At 38.9% G+C, this 21046-nt stretch overlaps 1 protein-coding gene across 1 annotated transcript in view; it reads right to left on the reverse strand.

Annotated features, from left to right (window-relative positions):
• Positions 1-6876: 6876 nt before the first annotated feature.
• The window catches only part of LOC124553832 (probable cationic amino acid transporter), a 673643-nt gene continuing 659473 nt past the window's right edge, over positions 6877-21046 (reverse strand). Inside the window, exons 15-16 of the mRNA XM_047127822.1 lie at positions 20725-20852; positions 6877-9356 (exon numbers count right to left, since the gene is read on the reverse strand). Coding sequence (XP_046983778.1) covers positions 9067-9356; positions 20725-20852 — 418 coding nt within the window. The 3' untranslated portion in view covers positions 6877-9066. The remainder of the gene's footprint in view (positions 9357-20724; positions 20853-21046) is intronic.

The raw sequence follows: 21046 nt of genomic DNA on the forward strand, positions 1-21046 counted from the left end.
TACTTTTGACATCAAAATCATTCCTTTCTTTGTTTTGTTCACAAGATTAACCTTTCGTCATGCTCAAGTGATGATAATCAAAGTCACATGTATTTGGAACTTCTATGCAACATTTTCTGAAAGCCTTCAAAGAACTAAAAATGTTATTTGACTGTAATACAAGTATTTACATACTTGGTGAGAACTAACTGTGATAGGACCAGTCATTCTTGCAAAACTACAATTTTCTGAAATTTATGTACCTTTTTCTAGTTTAAGTTGTGTTACATTGCTCCTCAGTTGAAAGGAAAAAAACTAAGTCAAAATCAAGCATTGAAATTCATAAAACCATTTTCAAATAATATTTTTAAGTTAAAACTAGAATGTTTTCTATGCGGAAGTTAGAGAGGATGAAAATTCAGCATATAGAGATTAAGAGGATGGAATTATTTGTAAAAAAAAGGCAGAGAAACTTGTTACAACTTATTATCCCTTAAAACGTAGCAATAGCTGTTGTTTCGTAGCTTCATAGCTTTTTGTTTTGCACATTGTACACTGAAAATTTACTTTCTGCTTTTTATGCCCTTGAATCCATTATATTATTTCTAGAAGTGTGTGGAGCTTGCATCTGTATTTTCATTACCTCTAACACCCTCTGAAAATGGCAATACAGTAATTTGCCATAATGTGTTGTTCAATATGCACAGTCATGTGATAACTGGAAAACTGAAATAACAATTGCTCAACATTTTATGCTGTTATGTTCCTAGATAAGAAGAAAGCTACACATTTATGTAGCAGGTATTTTGAAACACTAGTAGCATGTGTGTACAGCCTGCTTTTATGCTCTTACTATAGATCATGTTGTTATGTGTGTGCTGTTATTCATTTGAAACAAAGTGACTCTCTCAGGAATACAATTTGTCGAATCATGCTTCTCTGTTCTGTAGACACATTTCATTTATGATGTAGGATGCTTGAAACCAAACAAATGTGTCTTCATCTAATGCCCTTTTACTTCCATTATGTGCGATTCATGAAGGGCAGTTTCTGTGGGATGCTAAACTATGTGTAATAAGTTTTGAGCTGCAACAAGTGAACCATTAAAGTCCTCTCAATTTATTGAGGACTCTTCTTCATTTTGCAGTTAGAAAGTTAATGCTACAATGTTCCATTTCAAAGGATATGTTCTGGGAGACAAAGCTGGATCTGAATTCATTAGCATCTCTCTACCTATCACATTGTTTAAACATGAATTTGTCATTCTAAGATAGATAATGCGTGAGATTTTAAACACGAATGGTACGCAAAGTATGTGTGTCCATGTTGCATCGAATTTATAACATCAAGTACTGATGGCATCATTACAAAAGCAGCTCAATCATGTAATTCATTTCCAAATATGTCTAAAAGACCAGTCAGTTTGCAGTTCTATAAGCCCATCATTTTTCTATGATTTCAGAATCTTTAGAAAAAGCAATGTTGTAAAGAGAATGGGCGTGCACCGTAGGATGATTTAATCATGCACTGACCATGTACCATCAGTATATGAGGTACATGTCTCTGTGGCTGTTCATGAATCAGCTCATCAGTCTATTGTCCTTCCAAGGAGAAATATGAGAACAGATACAACTTACACAGATTCAAAAATATCTGTTCTTTGAGAACACAATGCATTAGATAGATTCAGTTTGAAAACAGATATAGATTTCATCATTAGATGCTTCCAAACAAAATCTGTCGAGAGAATTCTTCATCCTGTGTACTTGCTTTCTAGACAAATGCCTATTACAGCACAATAATTTATTAATACACGTATTTCTAGCACAACTACTTCAGAGTACACATGTTAGGTGAAAATATCAACAACAAAAAATTATGATTAGTGAAGTATAAAACGATTTAGCAGTATATTGACAGAAATTGGCTAAAGAAAGAGTGTGGTGAACATTTTAGGCAAGTCAAATAGTCCTGGAAGGATAGTTATAAATTAGTTAAATTAAATGTTACTATTAGTGTTTTTAGGGCTGTTATAGGAAGGGAGCAACTCATCTCTTCTGCTGACTGTCAAAATTCGAGGGCAAGTTATTATTTATAGACTCAACCAGTCCATTATTTTATTAAATATTACTGAGTAGACAAATTTGCATTGATAATACAAACACTGAAATGACATATGTTTAACTTCTTATATATATAAAGTTAGAAACAAGAACATTTATGAGATTGTTTTTTGTATCAAAGTGCTAAACTTCATGAACCAAGGCATGTCTTCTGTAAGTTGAAATCCATTTGCAGTTCAATCATTGGGACTAGAACTGAGGCCATTTTCATATAGTTTTATAAACCCACCTAAGCATACCATACTAAAACTTGAATCTCAGTGCCCCATACAACAAAATAAATGTAGTACAAAGTAACCCATTTTGTACCAATGCCACTTACTATAAAATTTGAATATCTTGGTTCCTTTCTGTTAAGCTCAGTGGCATGATCCAATATGAACTCTTGAAGGGAAGTGTTTGGGTAAATGAATAGGCCTTCTCATATTATAATCTCTCTGAAGAAAAGGAAACTCCTCTTCAAGCAAAAAAAATCTAAGATTCCTCAAAAGTGTAATATACTTTAGTGGAATATAAACATTGTATTTGTTACTTACTAATCAAAATGTTTTGGGGAGCTAACTGCATTGGGAAAGTTGTTCCTCTCCTAATGAAACTGTGGGTATGAATAATGCCAAACTAAACATCGGAAGAGGTAATACGTAGACTAGAATTATAGCAGTGAAGAAATATTAAGAGATCGAGGAAGATAACAGTGAACCAAATTTAACAATTGTCCTCCATGATCTGATTGTAAATTGCTATGATATTAAATGTCTCTCATTGGAGATAATGAAGCTATTATTATCTGTCACACACATCAAAAACATTATTTAGACACACAAAATATTCCACAAAGGCAACATACATATCTTGAACTGCATATTTTCAAGTCTATATACAGTGTAAACAAAAAAAATTATGAACATGTTTGCAGTGCAATATAAACCTTGCGTCAATGATATCTGGTATGACTTCAGCACTGGGAATAATTGTTGTTATGACTTATGTAACACCAAATCATACTTGGTTTTTGAGTGGCATTTTTGTGTTAATCCTAAGCAAATGGTCACCTTGTTCATAGATACAGTAAATGTGACATGTGACAGCTTTCCAAATTCTTATCAATACTAGTGTTGATATCACTGCCATATACCATGATTCTCCTGCATCTGTCTTTTTCTTGAAGGAGCTATTCATATTTTGTACAACAGTCATATTGTAGGGTTATTAATACTTGTATTACTACTCTCTATACACAATTAACTTCTTAGAACTGTCTGGTATTAGGAATGGGACAGATCTCTTCAAAAAGATAAACTCAGATTTAAGTGATAGTACATGCAAACTATTGCTTAAGGGGAAGCAAACTCTCACAGAAGTCATTAATTATTTGAGAAGAGGAATTGCAAGTAATAGAAATGGTACAGTGTGTTTACCTAATCCTTAAAGCAAGATCAGTCAGCTTAGTGTCAAAAGTAAGGTTTTGAATAAATAGTAATTATACACATCTTAATCAGCAAATTGCTCAAGGTCATTTGTGGTCCAAGGGCATAAACCATTTTAGTAGTAAATGAAAACTATAGCTAGTAACATGATACAAAATTTTTTGACTATACGCTACAGCCACATTTCTTGTTGGAGTAATATCTGTGTATCTTTAAATAAATGGGTGCACACACAGGACAGGACATCATAGAAAAGTTTAGCAATTATGTCTAGTTGATCATAACTGTTAATAATAACTAAGAAAACAATTTTAAGGTGACAGGCAGCAACTTAGCCACCATGTTTTATATGGGTTACCATCAGTGTCTAGAGCTCTCTAACAATAAAAAAAAGGATACTTTTACCCTCCAGACTGTGAACTCTTTATGCTGTGCTTATGCAAGCTATTTTCCGTTACTTGACTTTAAGAGGAAGGCTTCTAGGGGTAACAGGAAGAACTTTGGAATCGTCAGTCAGTATACATTACAGCAAGTTGCAGAAGGCTAAAATTACACAGGAGAACAGTTACGTTCATGCAGGAAGAAATACAATACAGGAAGGCTGCACAGTGTGATATGGCAATTTGTAATCCAAATTGCACACTGGAGCAGTGCGGTGGGCTTGTCCGTCTGAGTAGCTCAGATTGCTGTCCATCTCACGAGCGGCTTCAGTACATTTTTTTGAAAATACATTGACACACACACAGAATGCAAAAGCCAAGAAAAATAATGGCAAGAAGATTATTATGATCTCATACTTTTCAATCAGTTTTCTAACCCATGCTATAGTCCGAAAATCAGAAAATTCTTTCTTTCTTTAAAATTATGTAGGCCATACGTTTTACTTTTAAGTGACATGCGCACTTCCTTGACAGCAAAGCAAAGGTATACAAATTGCTTATGTACTGTCAGAGAAGTACTGTCATTTTAACAATTTTTTTGTGCTGTGTCAAACTTGGAAAGCCTGCTGGACTACATTTTTAATTGCTTTTTGTGTTCTAGCATTTGTTTACAGTGAGTTATTTTTAACTGTTATTGTAAATCATAAAGCATCTTCTTACTTTTTGTTCCTGTAGAGTATGAACTTAAAAGATATTTGTCAAAATGTACTCAAACTACATGTGCAGTTTGTAGTATTCCATTCATAAAATCTAAATAAACCTGTTGTATCAACAGGTTTTTCAGCTGGTAAGTTGCTCTACAGATATCTTTCTCTTAGTACGTTAACTGAAGTTGCATTTGTAGAGCAAAAAATACAAGCAATACTAGGAATGGACCATCTGTTTCACCCTAATATGCAGTAGATTTATGTACTAAATTGTGAAAGTATAAAAAAGAATTCATTGTTGACGGAAGTCCAGTTTCCAAGTTTGTACATGACTTTTCTTATGCAATAACTGCTATAAATAATAATATATTACAGTTATATTACTTCTTGTTTCAAAATATTACAGGCACTGAACATTGGTTGGCATATTTTCTAACTTTAATTTCACAGATTACTTCACTACTCATATACTCAGTTAAACAAGACAAGGATGCATTCCCACCATTGGACAATATTTACACATTTATGATGGGTTTTATAGTGTAACATTTCTTCATCTTGCTTAATAATTCAATGTTTTAAAGAACATTGCGAAATACCTGCCTTAAAACGTGCATTACAGTTTTACGATACTATAACATGAATGTAAGTTCTTTTTTACAACTGAAGTAAACTCTTTATATACTGTTTTTGTTATTGCAATAGATCTGAATCTCATAGTTTTGGTAGTGATGATAATAATAATAATATTTATAACATTAACAATAATACTTTTATGGTTATTGCATTTTCTTTTCCATTAATGCATATGTATACAGGTAATATTTCTACATATCACACACTTAGAATTTTGTAAAAATCATTTGTATTTCACTCTCCAAGTGGAATGATGGTAGTACTTCTTAGGGTGACTGGGTGTGGGCTTGGCAAAGGGAGGGGATGTGGATTGTTGTGAGAGGAGGTACGAGTAGTGGATTTGAAGCAAAAGAAGAAGAAGCAAATGCAAATCAACTGCATTCTTATCACTTCTTTCTAAACTAGAGAATATAGGGAGAACTGTGCAGTGCTGTTACAAAAGGGTAATAATCCTGTTAAATTTGATCCTTTTAAAATGATTTTCTTCTTAGCAAAGGAAGCTACTTCTGTTTCATCTATATTATGAAGTGCTCCTCTGATTTTGGTTTAAAGTGCAGAGTCTTATCTTTGTACAACTTAAGCTTCAGTACAATGTTGCAAAGGATTCTGTGTGATCAGCAAAGAAGTGTTCAACAAAAGAAAAGGAACATGGCGTGTGCCTCAAGTATTTTTTAGGAAAAATGGACTTTGTAAGTTAAGGTTTTTGAATAATGACATTCTTGATATATAAGGAAACCTACTGACATAAATTATGAAATAAATTCAGTGGTGCTTTGATTTTCGTTGTAACTATCACCCAAAAACCTCAGAATATTTTTTCCTCTTTGACATCTATGATATAGTACACTGTGGAACAGAACAATTGGTCAGTGCAAGAAAACTTGTTTACTACATTCCATTTTTCCAAAAAAATATAGTTTCTTGCTTCCTTCATTCTACGGAAGGTAAATTTAAATTACAAGCTCCATTTACATCAAAACATCAGAGTTTTTCTTTCAGAAGCTCTTTTTTTCAATGTTTTTGCCTCAGTCTTTTGCAAAATACACTACAATAAATATTTTTTCTAATCAAATGAGATTTAAACTCACTTAACTACTAGGAACTAAAGGGCAAGTACTTTACTAAATAAATAAAAAATATTTCTCCATTTGAAGTACCTCTTCTCAAAAAAACTATCATGTCTGCTCTACAGAACAATGATATGGAAAATTCACAGCAATAAATTTATGAGATGTTCTTTTTCTGTTTTTATTCTTTTTTTAGTATTCTGTACCAACTAGTAATCTGTAATTTTCTTGCAGTGAGATCTTCAAAAAGTTTCTGAATGGAAGTGTTGTTTACTTATTAAAATCACTGGTTCAATAGAAGACAACACATATAGAATATTTAAGTTGAATTAAAGCTATCATAACACACAAGATAGTTTAATACCAAAAATATATCGTCAATGAATTCACACTTTGTTGAATCTTTGTTGTAGAAGACACTGATAAAGAATAGAAAAAATTACATCAGTGTGTCATGAACACTGACCAGTCACTTTCTTCCTCTAATCAGCAACCAATGATTCATAATGTGACTAACATGATTGAAAAAGATTCTCCATCACTTTAAAAAAAAAAAAGGACACATTTCCAGTCATCAAGAGATAGTTAAAAAGTAAGAAGACATGCATTTTTAAGTTTACTTCTAGGATAAACTAGAAAACTTAACTAGGGATTTACAGCTAGTAAACAAGAAAAAATACTCGCTTCTCTCACATAGTCCTCAAAGAAACAAGGTTTCATCAATGCATTGGATATTGTGCCTGCTCAGTATGGGGTGAGCTTTCCCACACATTTTATATTCCAGGATGGAAGGCTAAGTGGGAACTTGAAGCTGCATTGTGCTCTGTTGGTATACTTTGTTCATCCTCTACAAGATGGAAGCCTTGGCACTTGCCAGTACTACTGCTGAATGAGGCCAGCAAATTACCTACGAGGGCTCTACTGGTACAGGAAATTCAGTGCTGGTATAGATCAAGATGCAGTATTACTTTGATTTGGACAGCTGTGATGCAGATGTAAAGATAGCAAGATGAACACTACCTATACATCAGTACTTGTCAATACTAATTTTTTACAGTCAGTGACGTTTGCGTGCCAATCCAGGCCATAATCGTCAGCAAGATACAGGGATCCACTACTGTCTCAAAAAGCGACATGTATTAAATGTTATAGATTCCTGCCGAAATAAATCAAAACTAGCTTCATTATCAAAATATACTTTCTACTTTGATTTCCCAGTATTGTGTGTCAAATACTTTTATATGAAAAACTGAAAAATTGGTTTTGTTTCTGCATTAACCATTTTGTGCACATTACAACTACGTACACGGTATCTTCAGTTACCTTACACTCACTCCTGCATATAAGATAACTTGCATTCATTGTCAGCCATTCAGACTTGGCAGGTGAGGACCTAGTTTCTGAAAAGAACTATTGCACCCATCAGCTTACCAGTATTTCATAGGTAAAGTACTATGAACAGCTTTTTATTTCCTTCTTCTGACAGTTTCAACTTGTATATTGGTATTCTACACATACGGCCTAAGTGTGATGAGTAGGAGTGAATTATCAGTACTTAGTCAGTGCACAGTTGCATACTATTATGCACCACCAAAACACGGCGGGGTTTCCTCTACAACAGCAACAGTAATTGGATTTCATAGTTCATACGATGTAAGAATGACATTGTGAACAACTGGCCAAGTAGTGGGAATTACGTACCATCTTACAAGTTCAGCAGCTAATGTGTGTATGTATTGATTCTCTGTTACTGTCACATTACACTGTGGAATTAGGTGACTCCTGAGGGTTTAGTTGATTAAAGTGGATGGTTATCTTTATTTGTGCACTTCTTCATTGTGAAGCACAAGTGTTGTGTAACATATATTTGTGTAGGAGACATTGGTGAGATGATATATATATTATTGTTTTTGTATTGTTAATTTCAGTGAGAGACAATGGGAGAAGTGTCACCTCATCAAGAAAGGCTGTGGGAATGTGATGGTCAGATCACCATCAACACTGTCACATTCCCTCACTCTGAGGTGTTTTGCACGGACAGTTTTGGTGCTGTTACCTCTTTCAACTGAATTACCAAAAAGTTCTGGAAATTAATATTGCTGCAATTATCAGGGCATAACTGAACACCTCTACACAAAACACAGTTGCACAAGAATGTCAGTAGCTTTCATTACGAATGAGTGTAAGGTCTCAACATTTACATCACAGCAAGGTTTGATGACTGAAATCAAGCAGTAAATGCTAGGAAATACTCCAGTTACAACAACCCGAGATGTTCCTCAGAAAAGGAGCTGGACAGTGGAGTCTAGAGCCATCCCCTGACACACGAAAATGGATCCTCTGTGCTGCATCACAGCTGTTCATATTGCCTCTATGTCAGCTAAGTAACTGGCGAATTTGCAGTCGTTCGACAGTCAAATTCACTGCCGATCACTGCTTCACACGACGAGACAGTTTTCCAGGCTGCTTCAGCCAGTTTGTCAGCAGACCAGACGGGGATGTTCCGTGCACCGTTTGACGTCTGCAGACTCCCCGGCCACCACACTCCACGCAGTCCATCTCGTCACTGACCCCATACGCGAGCAGGCACCGGGAACCCGGGCACCGGTCATACCGCCCCCACAGTCTCGCCCGCCACAGCTGCCGGTCACCTCACTCGCCATTCACCACTCGCTCGGTCCGTGGCACGTCAGAGCAGGGCCCCGAACCCCAGCTGCTACGGTCCTGCCTCCACGACGGCCACCGTCTCAATCGTCCCACGTCGGAAAATGGGTCGGCGGAACGAACAGGTCGGAGGCTCTGCCAGTCGCCGCTACTGGTGCCGAGCCCGCGGTCTGCACCGGCACCTGGGGCGTCTGCCGGGCGGGCGACACGGACATCTCGATGCCGCCCCCGGTGTCGGAGCCTCCGCCGATGCCCCCCTGGATGCCGGACACGGAGCGCTGCTCCTCCTCCTCTTGTTCTTCACGGAGTCTCTGTTGTTCTTCCTCCTCCAGTGTGCTATGTTTGATGCCGTAGTAGAAGTACACACCAAAGCCTGTCGGAATTTTAGGTATGTCAACATAATGTACCGAGCAAGCACAGTACATATTAAGAATGGAGAGCTTAGACTTTTCAATATAATATGCCGAGCACAGAACGTACACAAATAAAAGTAAATTTCATATCTACATCTACATCCATACTCCGCAAGCCACCTGACGGTGTGCGGCAGAGGGTACCTCGAGTACCTCCATCGGTTCTCCCTTCTATTCCAGTCTCGTATTGTTCGTGGAAAGAAAGACTGTCGGTATGCCTCTCTGTGGGTTCTAATCTCTCTGACTTTATCCTCATGGTCTCTTCACGATATACAGGGTGTTACAAAAAGATACGGCCAAACTTTCAGGAAACATTTCTCACACACAGATAAAGAAAAGATGTTATGTGGAAATGTGTCCGGAAATGCTTAATTTCCATGTTAGAGCTCATTTTAGTTTCGTCTGTATGTGCTGTACTTCCTCAATTCACCACCATGATTTCACACGGGATACTCTACCTGTGCTGCTAGAACATGTGCCTTTACAAGTACGACACAACATGTGGTTCGTGCACGATGGAGCTCCTGCACATTTCAGTCGAAGTGTTCGTACCCTTCTCAACAACAGATTCGGTGCATTCCGTGGCCTCCACGCTCTCCTGACCTCAACACTCTTGACTTTCATTTATGGGGGCATTTGAAAGCTCTTGTCTACGCAACCCCGGTACGAAATGTAGAGACTCTTCGTGCTCGTATTGTGGACCGCTGTGATACAATACGCCATTCTCCAGGGCTGCATCAGCGAATTAGGGATTCCGTGCGACGGAGGGTGGATGCATGTATCCTCGCTAACGGAGGACATTTTGAACATTTCCTGTAACAAGGTGTTTGAAGTCACGCTGGTACGTTCTGTTGCTGTGTGTTTCCATTCCATGATTAATGTGATTTGAAGAGAAGTAATAAAATGAGCTCTAACATGGAAAGTAAGCGTTTCCGGACACATGTCCACATAACATATTTTCTTTCTTTGTGTGTGAGGAATGTTTCCTGAAAGTTTGGCCGTACCTTTTTGTAACACTCTGTATACATAGGGGGGGAGCAATATACTGCTTGACTCCTCGGTGAACGTATGTTCTCGAAACTTCAACAAAAGCCCGTACCGAGCTACTGAGCATCTCTCTTGCTGAGTCTCCCACTGGAGTTTATCTATCATCTCCGCATCACTTTCGCGATTACTAAATGATCCTGTAACGAAGCGTGCTGCTCTCTGTTGGATCTTCTCTATCTCTTCTATCAACCCTATCTGGTACGGATCCCACACAGGTGAGCAGTATTCGAGCAGTGGGCAAACAAGCGTACTGTAACCTACTTCCTTTGTTTTCGGACTGCATTTCCTTAGGATTCTTCCAATGAATCTCAGTCTGGCATCTGTTTTACTGACAATTAACTTTATATGGTCATTCCATTTTAAATCACTCCTAATGCCTACTCCCCAATAATTTATGGAATTAACTGCTTCCAGTTGCTGACCTGCTATATTGTACCTAAATGATAAAGGATCTTTCTTTCTATGTACACACAGCACATTTCACTCGTCTACATTGAGATTTAATTGCCATTCCCTGCACTGTGCGCCAATTCGTTGCATATCCTCCTGCATTTCAGTACAATTTTTCACTGTTACAACCTCTCGATATACTACAGCATCATCCACAAAAAGCCTCAGTGAACTTCCGATGTTATCCACAAGGTCATTTATATATATTGCGAGTAGCAACGGTCCTACAACACTCCCCTGCGGCACACCTGAAATCACTCTTACTTCAGAAGACTTCTCTCCACTGAGAATGACATGCTGCGTTCTGTTATCTAGGAACTCTTCAATCCAATCACACACTTGGTCTGATAGTCCACATGCTCTTACTTTGTTCATTAAATGACTGTGGGGAACTGTATCAAACGCCTTGCAGAAGTCAAGAAACACGGCATCTACCTGGGAACCCGTGTCTATGGCCCTCTGAGTCTCGTGGACGAATAGTGCGAGCTGGGTTTCACACGATCATCTTTTTCGAAACCCGTGCTGATTCCTACAGAGTAGATTTCTAGTCTCCAGAAAAGTCATTATACTCGAACATAATACATGTTCCAAAATTCTACAATTGATCGATGTTAGAGATATAGGTCTATAGTTTTGCACATCTGTTTGACGTCCCTTCTTGTGTCGCTATATTGTACCGAGCAGAAGAAATATGAAAACGAGACATACGAATCAGTTGTATCTACATATGTTGGACAAAAATGTGGAAACACTGCAATGCTTGAACATAAATACAGATGATAGCCAAGCTTGCGTATTGTTCTGCTGTATTTAACCACAAATCACACGTGGGAGGCATTGGAGCTAAGTGAATTTTAATGTGGGCAGATTGTCGGTGATCGTACAGTGGGTGCTTCTGTGCTCGAGCTTTCAAAAGGCACAGTATAGAAGATATATGTAACACAAACAGGGAAAGCAGGAGAACATTATCTGCTACGTCACAACACAAACGAAAATCTGTGTCGAGTGAGTGTGACAGACGGGGTCATTGAAGAGGATTGTGATGAAAAATACGAGGACGACAGTTGCCAAAGTCACTGCACAACGGAATGTCACACTCTTGCAAGCCCTCTTAGCACTAAAACACCGAGCGAGGTGGCGCAGTGGTTAGCATACTGGACTCGCATTTGGGAGGACGACGGTTCAATCCCATCTCCGGCCGTCCTGATTTAGGTGTTCCGTGATTTCCCTAAATCGTTTCAGGCGAATGCCGAGATGGTTCCTTTGAAAGGGCACGGCCGATTTCCTTCCCCATCCTTCCCTAACCCGAGCTTGCGCTCCGTCTCTAATGACCTCGTTGTCGACGGGACGTTAAACACTAACCACCACCACCACCACCACTAAAACAACATGGATGGAGCTCTATAAGGTGGGAACTGTGCGGTGAGCTGGAATTCCAGAAGCACTCATCAGTGTTGCAAACGACTGTAGCAGGAAAGCATGGCACCGAAGCCACGAAACCTGGACTACGGGGCAATGGAAGAAAGTCATTTCATCGGATGAGTCTTGTCTGACACTGTTTCCATCTTGTGGCCGAGTTATGTCCCTAGAGTGAAATATAGCCGAGGTTCGATGATAATTTGGGCAGCCGTACTGATGTACTACTTTGTACTACTTTGCAAGGTCGTTACTGCCAAGGGTTACGAGGGGCGTTTGAAAAGTCCGTGCAGCGTCTGAGGGATGGCACCACTGGCATGTATCGAGGTCATGTTTAGTTGGTAGCATCTTTGGAAACAACACACACCAAGTTTCAGCCATATTGGTCTATTTCTTTGTGTTTGGCATTTGTGTGAATCAACGAAGTCGAGTGATTGTCAAAAAATGGAAGAAGAAGAATTTCGTGGGGTGATTAAACATTACTTTGTCAAAGGCAAAACGCCTCAGGAGACTAAAGAGAAGCTTGATAAACATTACGGTGACTCTCCACCTTCGATTAGAACAGTTTATAAGTGGTTTCAAAATTTTCGGAGTGGCCATACGGGCACACATGATGCTGAACGTTCTGGACGCCATGTGGAGGTTACGACTCCAGAAATCATTGATAAAATCCATGATAGGGTGATGAATGACAGAAGAGTTAAGGTGCGCGAGATTGCTAGTGCTGTGGGCATCTCGAGTGAATGGATACATAATATTTTGCATACACATTTGGACACGAGAAAGCCTTCCGCAAGATGGGTTGCACGATTGCTCACACTTGACCAAAAACAGAATCGTGTGAAGTGTTGCAAGGATGGTTTGCAGCTATTCAGGAAGACTCTGCAGGACTTTAAGTGTCGTTTCGTCACTGTGGATGAAACATGGCTACATTACTATACTCCTGAGACCAAACAACAATCTAAACAATGGGTTACCAAGGGAGAATCTGCACCAAAAAAGGTGAAGACCATTCCTTCCACCGGAAAGGTTATGGCGACTGTCTTTTGGGATTTGAAAGGGATAATCCTCATCGACTATCTGGAAAAGGGTAAAACTATTACAGGTGCATACTATTCATCGTTATTGGACCATTTTAAAACCGAGCTACAAGAAAAACGGCAGCGATTGGAACGCAAAAAGTCCTTTTCCATCACACACCTCAGCAGTTATGGTCACAAAATTAATGGGAATAGGATTCCAATCTGTTTCACATGCCCCCTATTCTCCAGACTTGGCTCCCTCGGACTACTATTTGTTCCCCAATTTGAAGAAATGGCTGACACAACAAAGATTTTATTCAAACCAGGAGGTGATTGCAGCAACGAATAGCTATTTTGCAGACTTAGACAATTCCTATTATTCGGAAGGGATCAACAAATTAGAACAGCGTTGGACGAAGTGTATAAGTCTAAAAGGAGACTGTCGGAAAATAAAAAGGTTTACCCCAAACACGAAAGTAGTTTTTATTTTTGCACGGACTTTTCAAACGCCCCTCGCATGTGACCATTCTGGCTGATCGTGTCCATCCTGTGGTGCAACAAACATTTGTTTCCCATTGGTGAAGCTGCGTTCCAAGGTGACATGGACTACTTGTTCTCACAGGTTGCATCGTAACGACTTGTTCTGTGAGCACTAGGATGAACTGTCACATCTTCCCTGGCCCCGACAGCCGTCAGATTTCATTATTATTGAGACTTTGTGCTCTACTTTGGAGAAAGAGGTGCGTGACTGCTACCCATTACCTGAACTGGCCACTTTTTTGCAGGAAGAATTGTATACAATTCCCCTGAAAACCATACAGATCTGTTTCTCCATTCTGAAATGATTACAAACTATTTTGAGCGCCAACAGTATTAGGAATGGTAATGTGTTGTATTTTTGTTGTGTAGTAAGACAAATCACAGAATTCAGAATCAATTTCTTCGAGAAAAGCCAGGAAGTGACAGCGACCGAGTGTATGTCACTGAATGAAGGGCCCTTACAAGGTGTTTGTGATGGTGGTTTAACAGAGTCTGTATCCAACATGAAGCGAGAGCACATCTTTAGATCCTTGCATACGAAGAAATCTGTGTCTGTATGTCAGGAGCACTGAAAGACCTGAGTCGAGACAAGGCCCCGGGAGTAGACAACATTCCATTAGAACTACTGACAGCCTTGGGAGTGCCAGGCATGACAAAACTCTACCATCTGGTGAGCAAGATGTATGAGACGGGCGAAATACCCTCAGACTTCAAGAAGAGTGTAGTAATTCCAATCCCAAAGAAAGCATATGTTGACAGATGTGAAAATTACCGAACTATCAGTTTAATAAGTCACGGCTGCAAAATACTAACACGAATTCTTTACAGACGAATGGAAAAACTGGTAGAAGCCGAGCTCGGGGAAAATCAGTTTGGATCCCGTAGAAATGTTGGAACACATGAGGCAATAATGACCCTACGACTTATCTTAGAAAATAGATTAAGGAAAGGCAAACCTACATTTCTAGCATTTGTAGACTTAGAGAAAGCTTTTGACAACGTTGACTGGAATACTCTCTTTCAAATTCTAAAGGTGGCAGGGGTAAAATACAGGGAGTGAAAGGCTATTTACAATTTGTACAGAAACCAGATGGCAGTTATAAGAGTTGAGGGGCATGAAAGGGAAGCAGCGGTTGGGAAGGGAGTGAGACAGGGTTGTAGCCTGCCCCCGATGTTATTCAATCTGTATATTGAGGAAACAGTAAAGGAAACAAAAGAAAAATTTGGAGTAGGTATTAAAGTCCATGGAGAAGAAATAAAAACATTGAGGTTCGCCGATGACATTGTAATTCTGTCAGAGACAGGAAAGGACTTGGAAGAGCAATTGAACAGAATGGGCAGTGTCTTGAAAGGAGGATACAAGATGAACATCAACAAAAGCAAAACAAGGATAATGGAATGTAGTTGAATTAAGTCGGGTGATGCTGAGGGAATTAGATTAGGAAATGAGATACTTAAAGTAGTAAAGGAGTTTTGCTATTTGGGGAGCAAAATTACTGATGATGGTCGAAGTAGAGAGGATATAAAATGTAGACTGGCAATGGCAAGGAAAGCATTTTTGAAGAAGAGAAATTTGTTAACATCGAGTATAGATTTAAGTGTCAGGAAGTCGTTTCTGAAAGTATTTGTATGGAGTGTAGCCACGTATGGAAGTGAAACGTGGACAATAAATAGTTTTGACAAGAAGAGAATAGAAGCTTTCGAAATGTGGTGCTACAGAAGAATGCTTTAGATTAGATGGGTAGATCACATAACTAATGAGGAGGTATTGAAGAGAATTGGGGAGAAGAGGAGTTTGTCGCACAAGTTGACAAGAAGAAGGGATCGGTTGGCAGGACATGTTCTGAGGCATCAAGGGATCACAAATTTAGCATTGGATGGCACCGTGGAGGGTAAAAATCGTAGAGGGAGACCAAGAGATGAATACACTAAGCTGATTCAGAAGGATGTAGGTTGCAGTAAGTACTGGGAGATGAAGAAGCTTGCAGAGGATAGAGTACCATGGAGAGCTGCATCAAACCAGCCTCAGGACTGAAGACAACAACAACAACATGTCAGGATGCTGGCAACTGGCGAAATTTAGAGATGGAAGTCTTCACTTGAAGCAGGAATGAAAGTCTCGTGACAAGTGGCCATTTCTTTCCTCCAAAAATACTCGAGGGAGTGTGAGTGGTTCACCACACGAGTTCTGCTCTAGAAGCTCCACTGTAAGGTTTAATGATTGCGCATACTCCTAGTACCACCAGCAGTGGGGCAAAAACTTTTTGTGGTCTATATGTTTTATCAAGCAAATTCGAGTGCCATCTGCGGGCAGGATGAATTGACGCCATGGGCCGGATCTGGCCCTTGGGCTGTAGCTTGGCAACGTCTGTACTATGGGTCCTATATTAATGATATGGGGATATTTGTATTTTACTTTATTCTATATTGTAATTTTCAAAATTGTGACTATGAAAATCATTTTCTACAGTATTTTACTATGGCTACTGTGGTGTGCGTACTGTAAGACCTTCGGTACACACACCATCAGATTATTTGACTTGTCGCTCTAACGAAGTAGGTGAGTGTCAGCAATAAGTCTCGTGGTCTTATTGTGGCGTGTTTATCTTCTGCCATTAGGTCAGACAATAGAAATGCCACTTGCACGCTTAGAGTAGCAGATTGACGGTGACCAACTTTAAACAGAACTTGATTAATTTTCACACACATTTATTAAAATAATTAAAAGCATAACATTACTAAACTCGATTCTGGATGCTATTTACAATTGACAATCTGAAGTTCCTTTGGTCTTGGTACGTTAATCTTATTCTCACATATCTCTGATACTTGACAAATGTAGACAAACAAATGTAGACTGGTACAGACTAATGCAGACTAGTACAGACTGGTGCAGACAAATGCAGACTGACTAATCGGAGGTCTGTACACTTGTTATAATACCTCGAGCGTTCAGGTATCACTGCGCGAGTGTGATCCGCGAGGAGAAAAGGTTCTAAATTAGCAGCAATATCATTGGCTGCGTTACATATTAATACGCAGATCGGCGGAAGCAGAATTTGGTCCGTCTCTATGGCAGCTCCATCTCGTAGTATGGAGATGGACGAGTGCTGCGCCTGCGCTGTGCTTAGCGGGGCGCGCTCTACTGGGAAAGTTGTGTACGCGCTGACTCGGTGGAACTGTGTACACAACAGCTACCTGTTACACCATATTTGAAGCTGCAGGGTATTTTATGGATGCTATGCAGGTACCTGTATAATTTTATTGTATATTCAAACAATGGAAAATCCAGGATGGAATGTAACAATATTATGGAAAGGAAAGTTGCCACTCACCGTATAGCGAAGATGTTGAGTCGCAGATAGGCACAACAAAGACTGTCACAAATAAAGTTTTCAGCCTGTAAGGCCTTAGTCAAGAATAAGATCTCACACACACACACACACACACACACACACACACACACACACACACACACAAACGCAACTCACACACACACGACTGCACTCTCAGGCAACTTCATTGGCAGTGTGGATACAGTTGCATGAGACTGTAGTCGTGCATGTGTGTGTCGTCTATTCTTGACTAAGGCCTTAAGGGCTGAAAGCTTTCTTTGTGACAGTCTTTTTATCGTATATTGTAATATTTGAAGTTGTTTCACCCGTTGGCAGTTTTCACTGTATCCTGGCTATGTAACTTCTGAATTATGTCCTTTGTGGCACTATATTTACACATGGTCCATTATAGTCTTAATGGAGCTTGAGTCGATTAAGACTAAATAGTGGTTTAATTTATTTTATTTGTCACTGTGCAATTTGTAATGTTATCTTTATGATATAAGAACATTTCTTTGGATAATAAACATTCTGGTCCTTTGTGTGCACTGTTACCAGAGGCCTCTGGTGTTTTTACCTGGCAACTGCCAGTGCCTTTGAACATCAGGTCTCTCTGCACTGTTTGGTGTAGTTTGTTTACTGTATGTTGAACTATCAGGATTGTTTGTTATGGATATTTCCAAGCATGTATATATGACTGCATTTTTTTTTAAATTCTGAAGATGGTAAGAAACCTTTCATGTAATTTTTCATACAACAAGAATCACTGCTTATATTCGTGTCTCATTTTTTATAATCACTGTAATATCTACTGTAACTTTGTTTTTACAGGATGGCTTGAAAACAGATGTAATGTCTGAAACTAGTTAGTGTTGTTTTTACAGGATGGTTTGAAAACAGACACAATGTCTGAAACTAGTTACCACCAATAAATAAAGGATACTTCTTAATGCAGCTTACGGAATAATTCCAGTCATTCATTTCACAGATACTGAGGGCACAACAAATTACCAAACTATATAAATCGCAGGTGTAGAAAGTCAGCAATAAGAATGTGGACATCCCTACAGTATCACTCCTATTCAATAAGTAATATTAGGATGATATGTAACGGCACATATGAATATTTTAATTAGTGATTTATAAAGTAATATATGAAACTCTTGGCTGATAAGTACAAGTTTAATTATGATCCATAAATTAGAATTGGCAAGGAAAAGTAAAATCAGTGCCCATGTCTTTAAATTTCAGATATTCCAGAAATATTTATGCCGTCATGTACTACAAGCTACATTGACCATCTGCTACCATAAGCATAAAATAAACTTATAAACATATTTTCTCAAAATCTTGTCAGTGTAAACCCACCTTAAGAGTGGTACAGCGTAACTTCCAGTTATAATTACGAACCGTTCAGAAAGTTCTTGCTTGAGAACCATTCCTTCAGCACACTCAAACTAGACTAGTTTGGCCTGTGGGAATTGGACAGAATACAGTGGCTCAGGAACACCCAAATTGGGTAGCAAACTTTCTCTTGAGATAACAATAGTCTGGTCTGCACAAATCTTACGTGGGCTGATCCGTTTCATCGTCCATCATTCAGGCGCAGGTGGCAAAGTAGTTAAGTGCATCATTTGCCGCATGCAGCCACATCGACACTTCTCCAATGATGATGTGTCCCAGAGGCTGTTAATTCTACAGAAATCTTTCGTTGCCCTAACACACATTTTAGCTGCATTTTTCATGACGTTTTTGAAGGGATAGTTGTTCTTCAGCACAGAAGCTAAGATTTCTGAGAGTGCAAAGCAGACTGACTATTTTCTAGTTACTCATGTAAGTGTCCTGCTGACCACTGTTGAGTGAGTGGTAAGAAAGGTTGTTTATGGGCATTGGTAGGAACAGCTAAAGACTAACAAAATGAAGAATATGAAACCCACACTGCATTAGTTAGCTCCCTCCCTTATCATACTAACGAACATTAGTAACCTTTCCTACGAAGGTGGATATTATGTAGTCCTATATGGTTACATATTAACACATCAAGGTCTAGGAAATGGACTAGATTAATAACATTGCCAAGAGAATAGCACTTCATAACAAACCAACTGAGACAACTGCGATCACGATTCCCATCACTTCGTATTGACATATAACTTATCTCTTCTGGATAAGGCTGGTCACATGTTGCTTTTTAAAACTTCAGTTAGTTAGTGTGCATTCCATATATTATACTCACTATTATGTACTGAAAGAACAAAGATTGAATACAAAAAACAAAACAAAACAAAAATATTTTGGGACATGCTGTCCAATTACAGGTTTGTTTCTGTACAATATGACTAATCATTTCTACTCAAAGGATTTCTCTACGGCATAGAAGGAGTTGTTATGGAGAGTCATCTTTAGTCTACATATGAAAACACTTCTGATATCTTTCTGACATTTGTTTCCATTGGTAGATAGTCAAGAAGTTTTATGAAACTTCCTGGCAGATTAAAACTGTGTGCCGGACCGAGTCTTGAACTCGGGACCTTTGCCTTTCGCGGGCAAGTGCTCTTGCAACTGACCTACCCAAGCACGACTCACGCCCCGTCCTCACAGCTTTAATTCCGCCAGTACGTCTCCTACCTTCCAAATATTCTGGAGAAGTTTTATAGTTGAATATTTCATCCCTTTCTGTACAAAAGTTAGAGTGATTACAGAGTAATCCATATAGTATTTCCATTCCTCTCATACTCAGCTGGATTGTTGGCAAGTAGTTTTTTTTAATGAGTAGAAGCATTGTGAGGCTGTGGTTTATATTCTAATGCGGTTAAGGAATTACTTACAAGATGTACTCCACACATAATTCTAATTACTTTCTTTTCTGCAGTGAATATTATTTGACAGAATATTATCCCATACGACATCAGTAAAAGAAAACCTGTGAAATATGTTAACTTACTGACTTATGTATCCACAAAGTTGACATTTATTCTTATGGAAAAGTGGCAGGCCTACTATATGATCTTTTTTTTTTTTCAGTTTAAATTTTCCTCAATGTGTACACCTATGGAATTAATACTTTGTACCCTTTTATCATTTCTTGTTGGTATGGTATGTTGATAGGAGGTGAGATGGTTTTGATGTACAAAACTGGATGAGCAATGTTTCTCCACAGATTAATCTAGCCCATTTGCGCAAAACCAGCCACTAACATTAACAAACATTATTATTTTCTTTGTTGATGCAGCTTTGCTCAGCTTCACAACAATGCAGACAGGATTAATTCTGCCTCCTGGTTCAAATAAAGTATCATTAACAGAAAGCAAGAACAATAATGGGCCAATGATCGAATCTTGTGGGAGCCCCATTTTAATTTGTCCCCACGCAGATGATATGGCCCCCTCTTTCCTTTACTTGAATAAGTTAGGACAACTTCCTTTGACCAATGGTACTGGTGACTCAAAAGTGTTATACGTGACATCTCGCTACAAGGCCCGGGATAATCGCAGTGGTCAGTTGTGCGATGCACTCACCGATGGCCATCCAGACGGTGAAGCGCACCAGTGTGAGGATGGAGAGCTTGAAGATGAGGTAGATGTTGACAGTGACAGCCACTGCTGGCACGAATGGCAAGCCTGGTGTCATGAAGAGCAACGTCTTCCTGTCGGCAATAAACAAGACACGTAACACTAGTAGGTCAGTGGCGCACCACTGGGACCTGCATCGACTGCTGTTCCAAAATGTGTAAAGAAAGATATTAGGCCTATGTCTTTGAGAACAAGCAATCACATTAGCATTTAGCACCAATGATTAGACAGAAAATTTTAAGCACTTTGTACTGCTTTACGAGGTGCA

Source organism: Schistocerca americana, chromosome 11 (genome assembly GCF_021461395.2).
Source record: "Schistocerca americana isolate TAMUIC-IGC-003095 chromosome 11, iqSchAmer2.1, whole genome shotgun sequence".
In the NCBI taxonomy this organism is placed as follows: domain Eukaryota; kingdom Metazoa; phylum Arthropoda; class Insecta; order Orthoptera; family Acrididae; genus Schistocerca; species Schistocerca americana.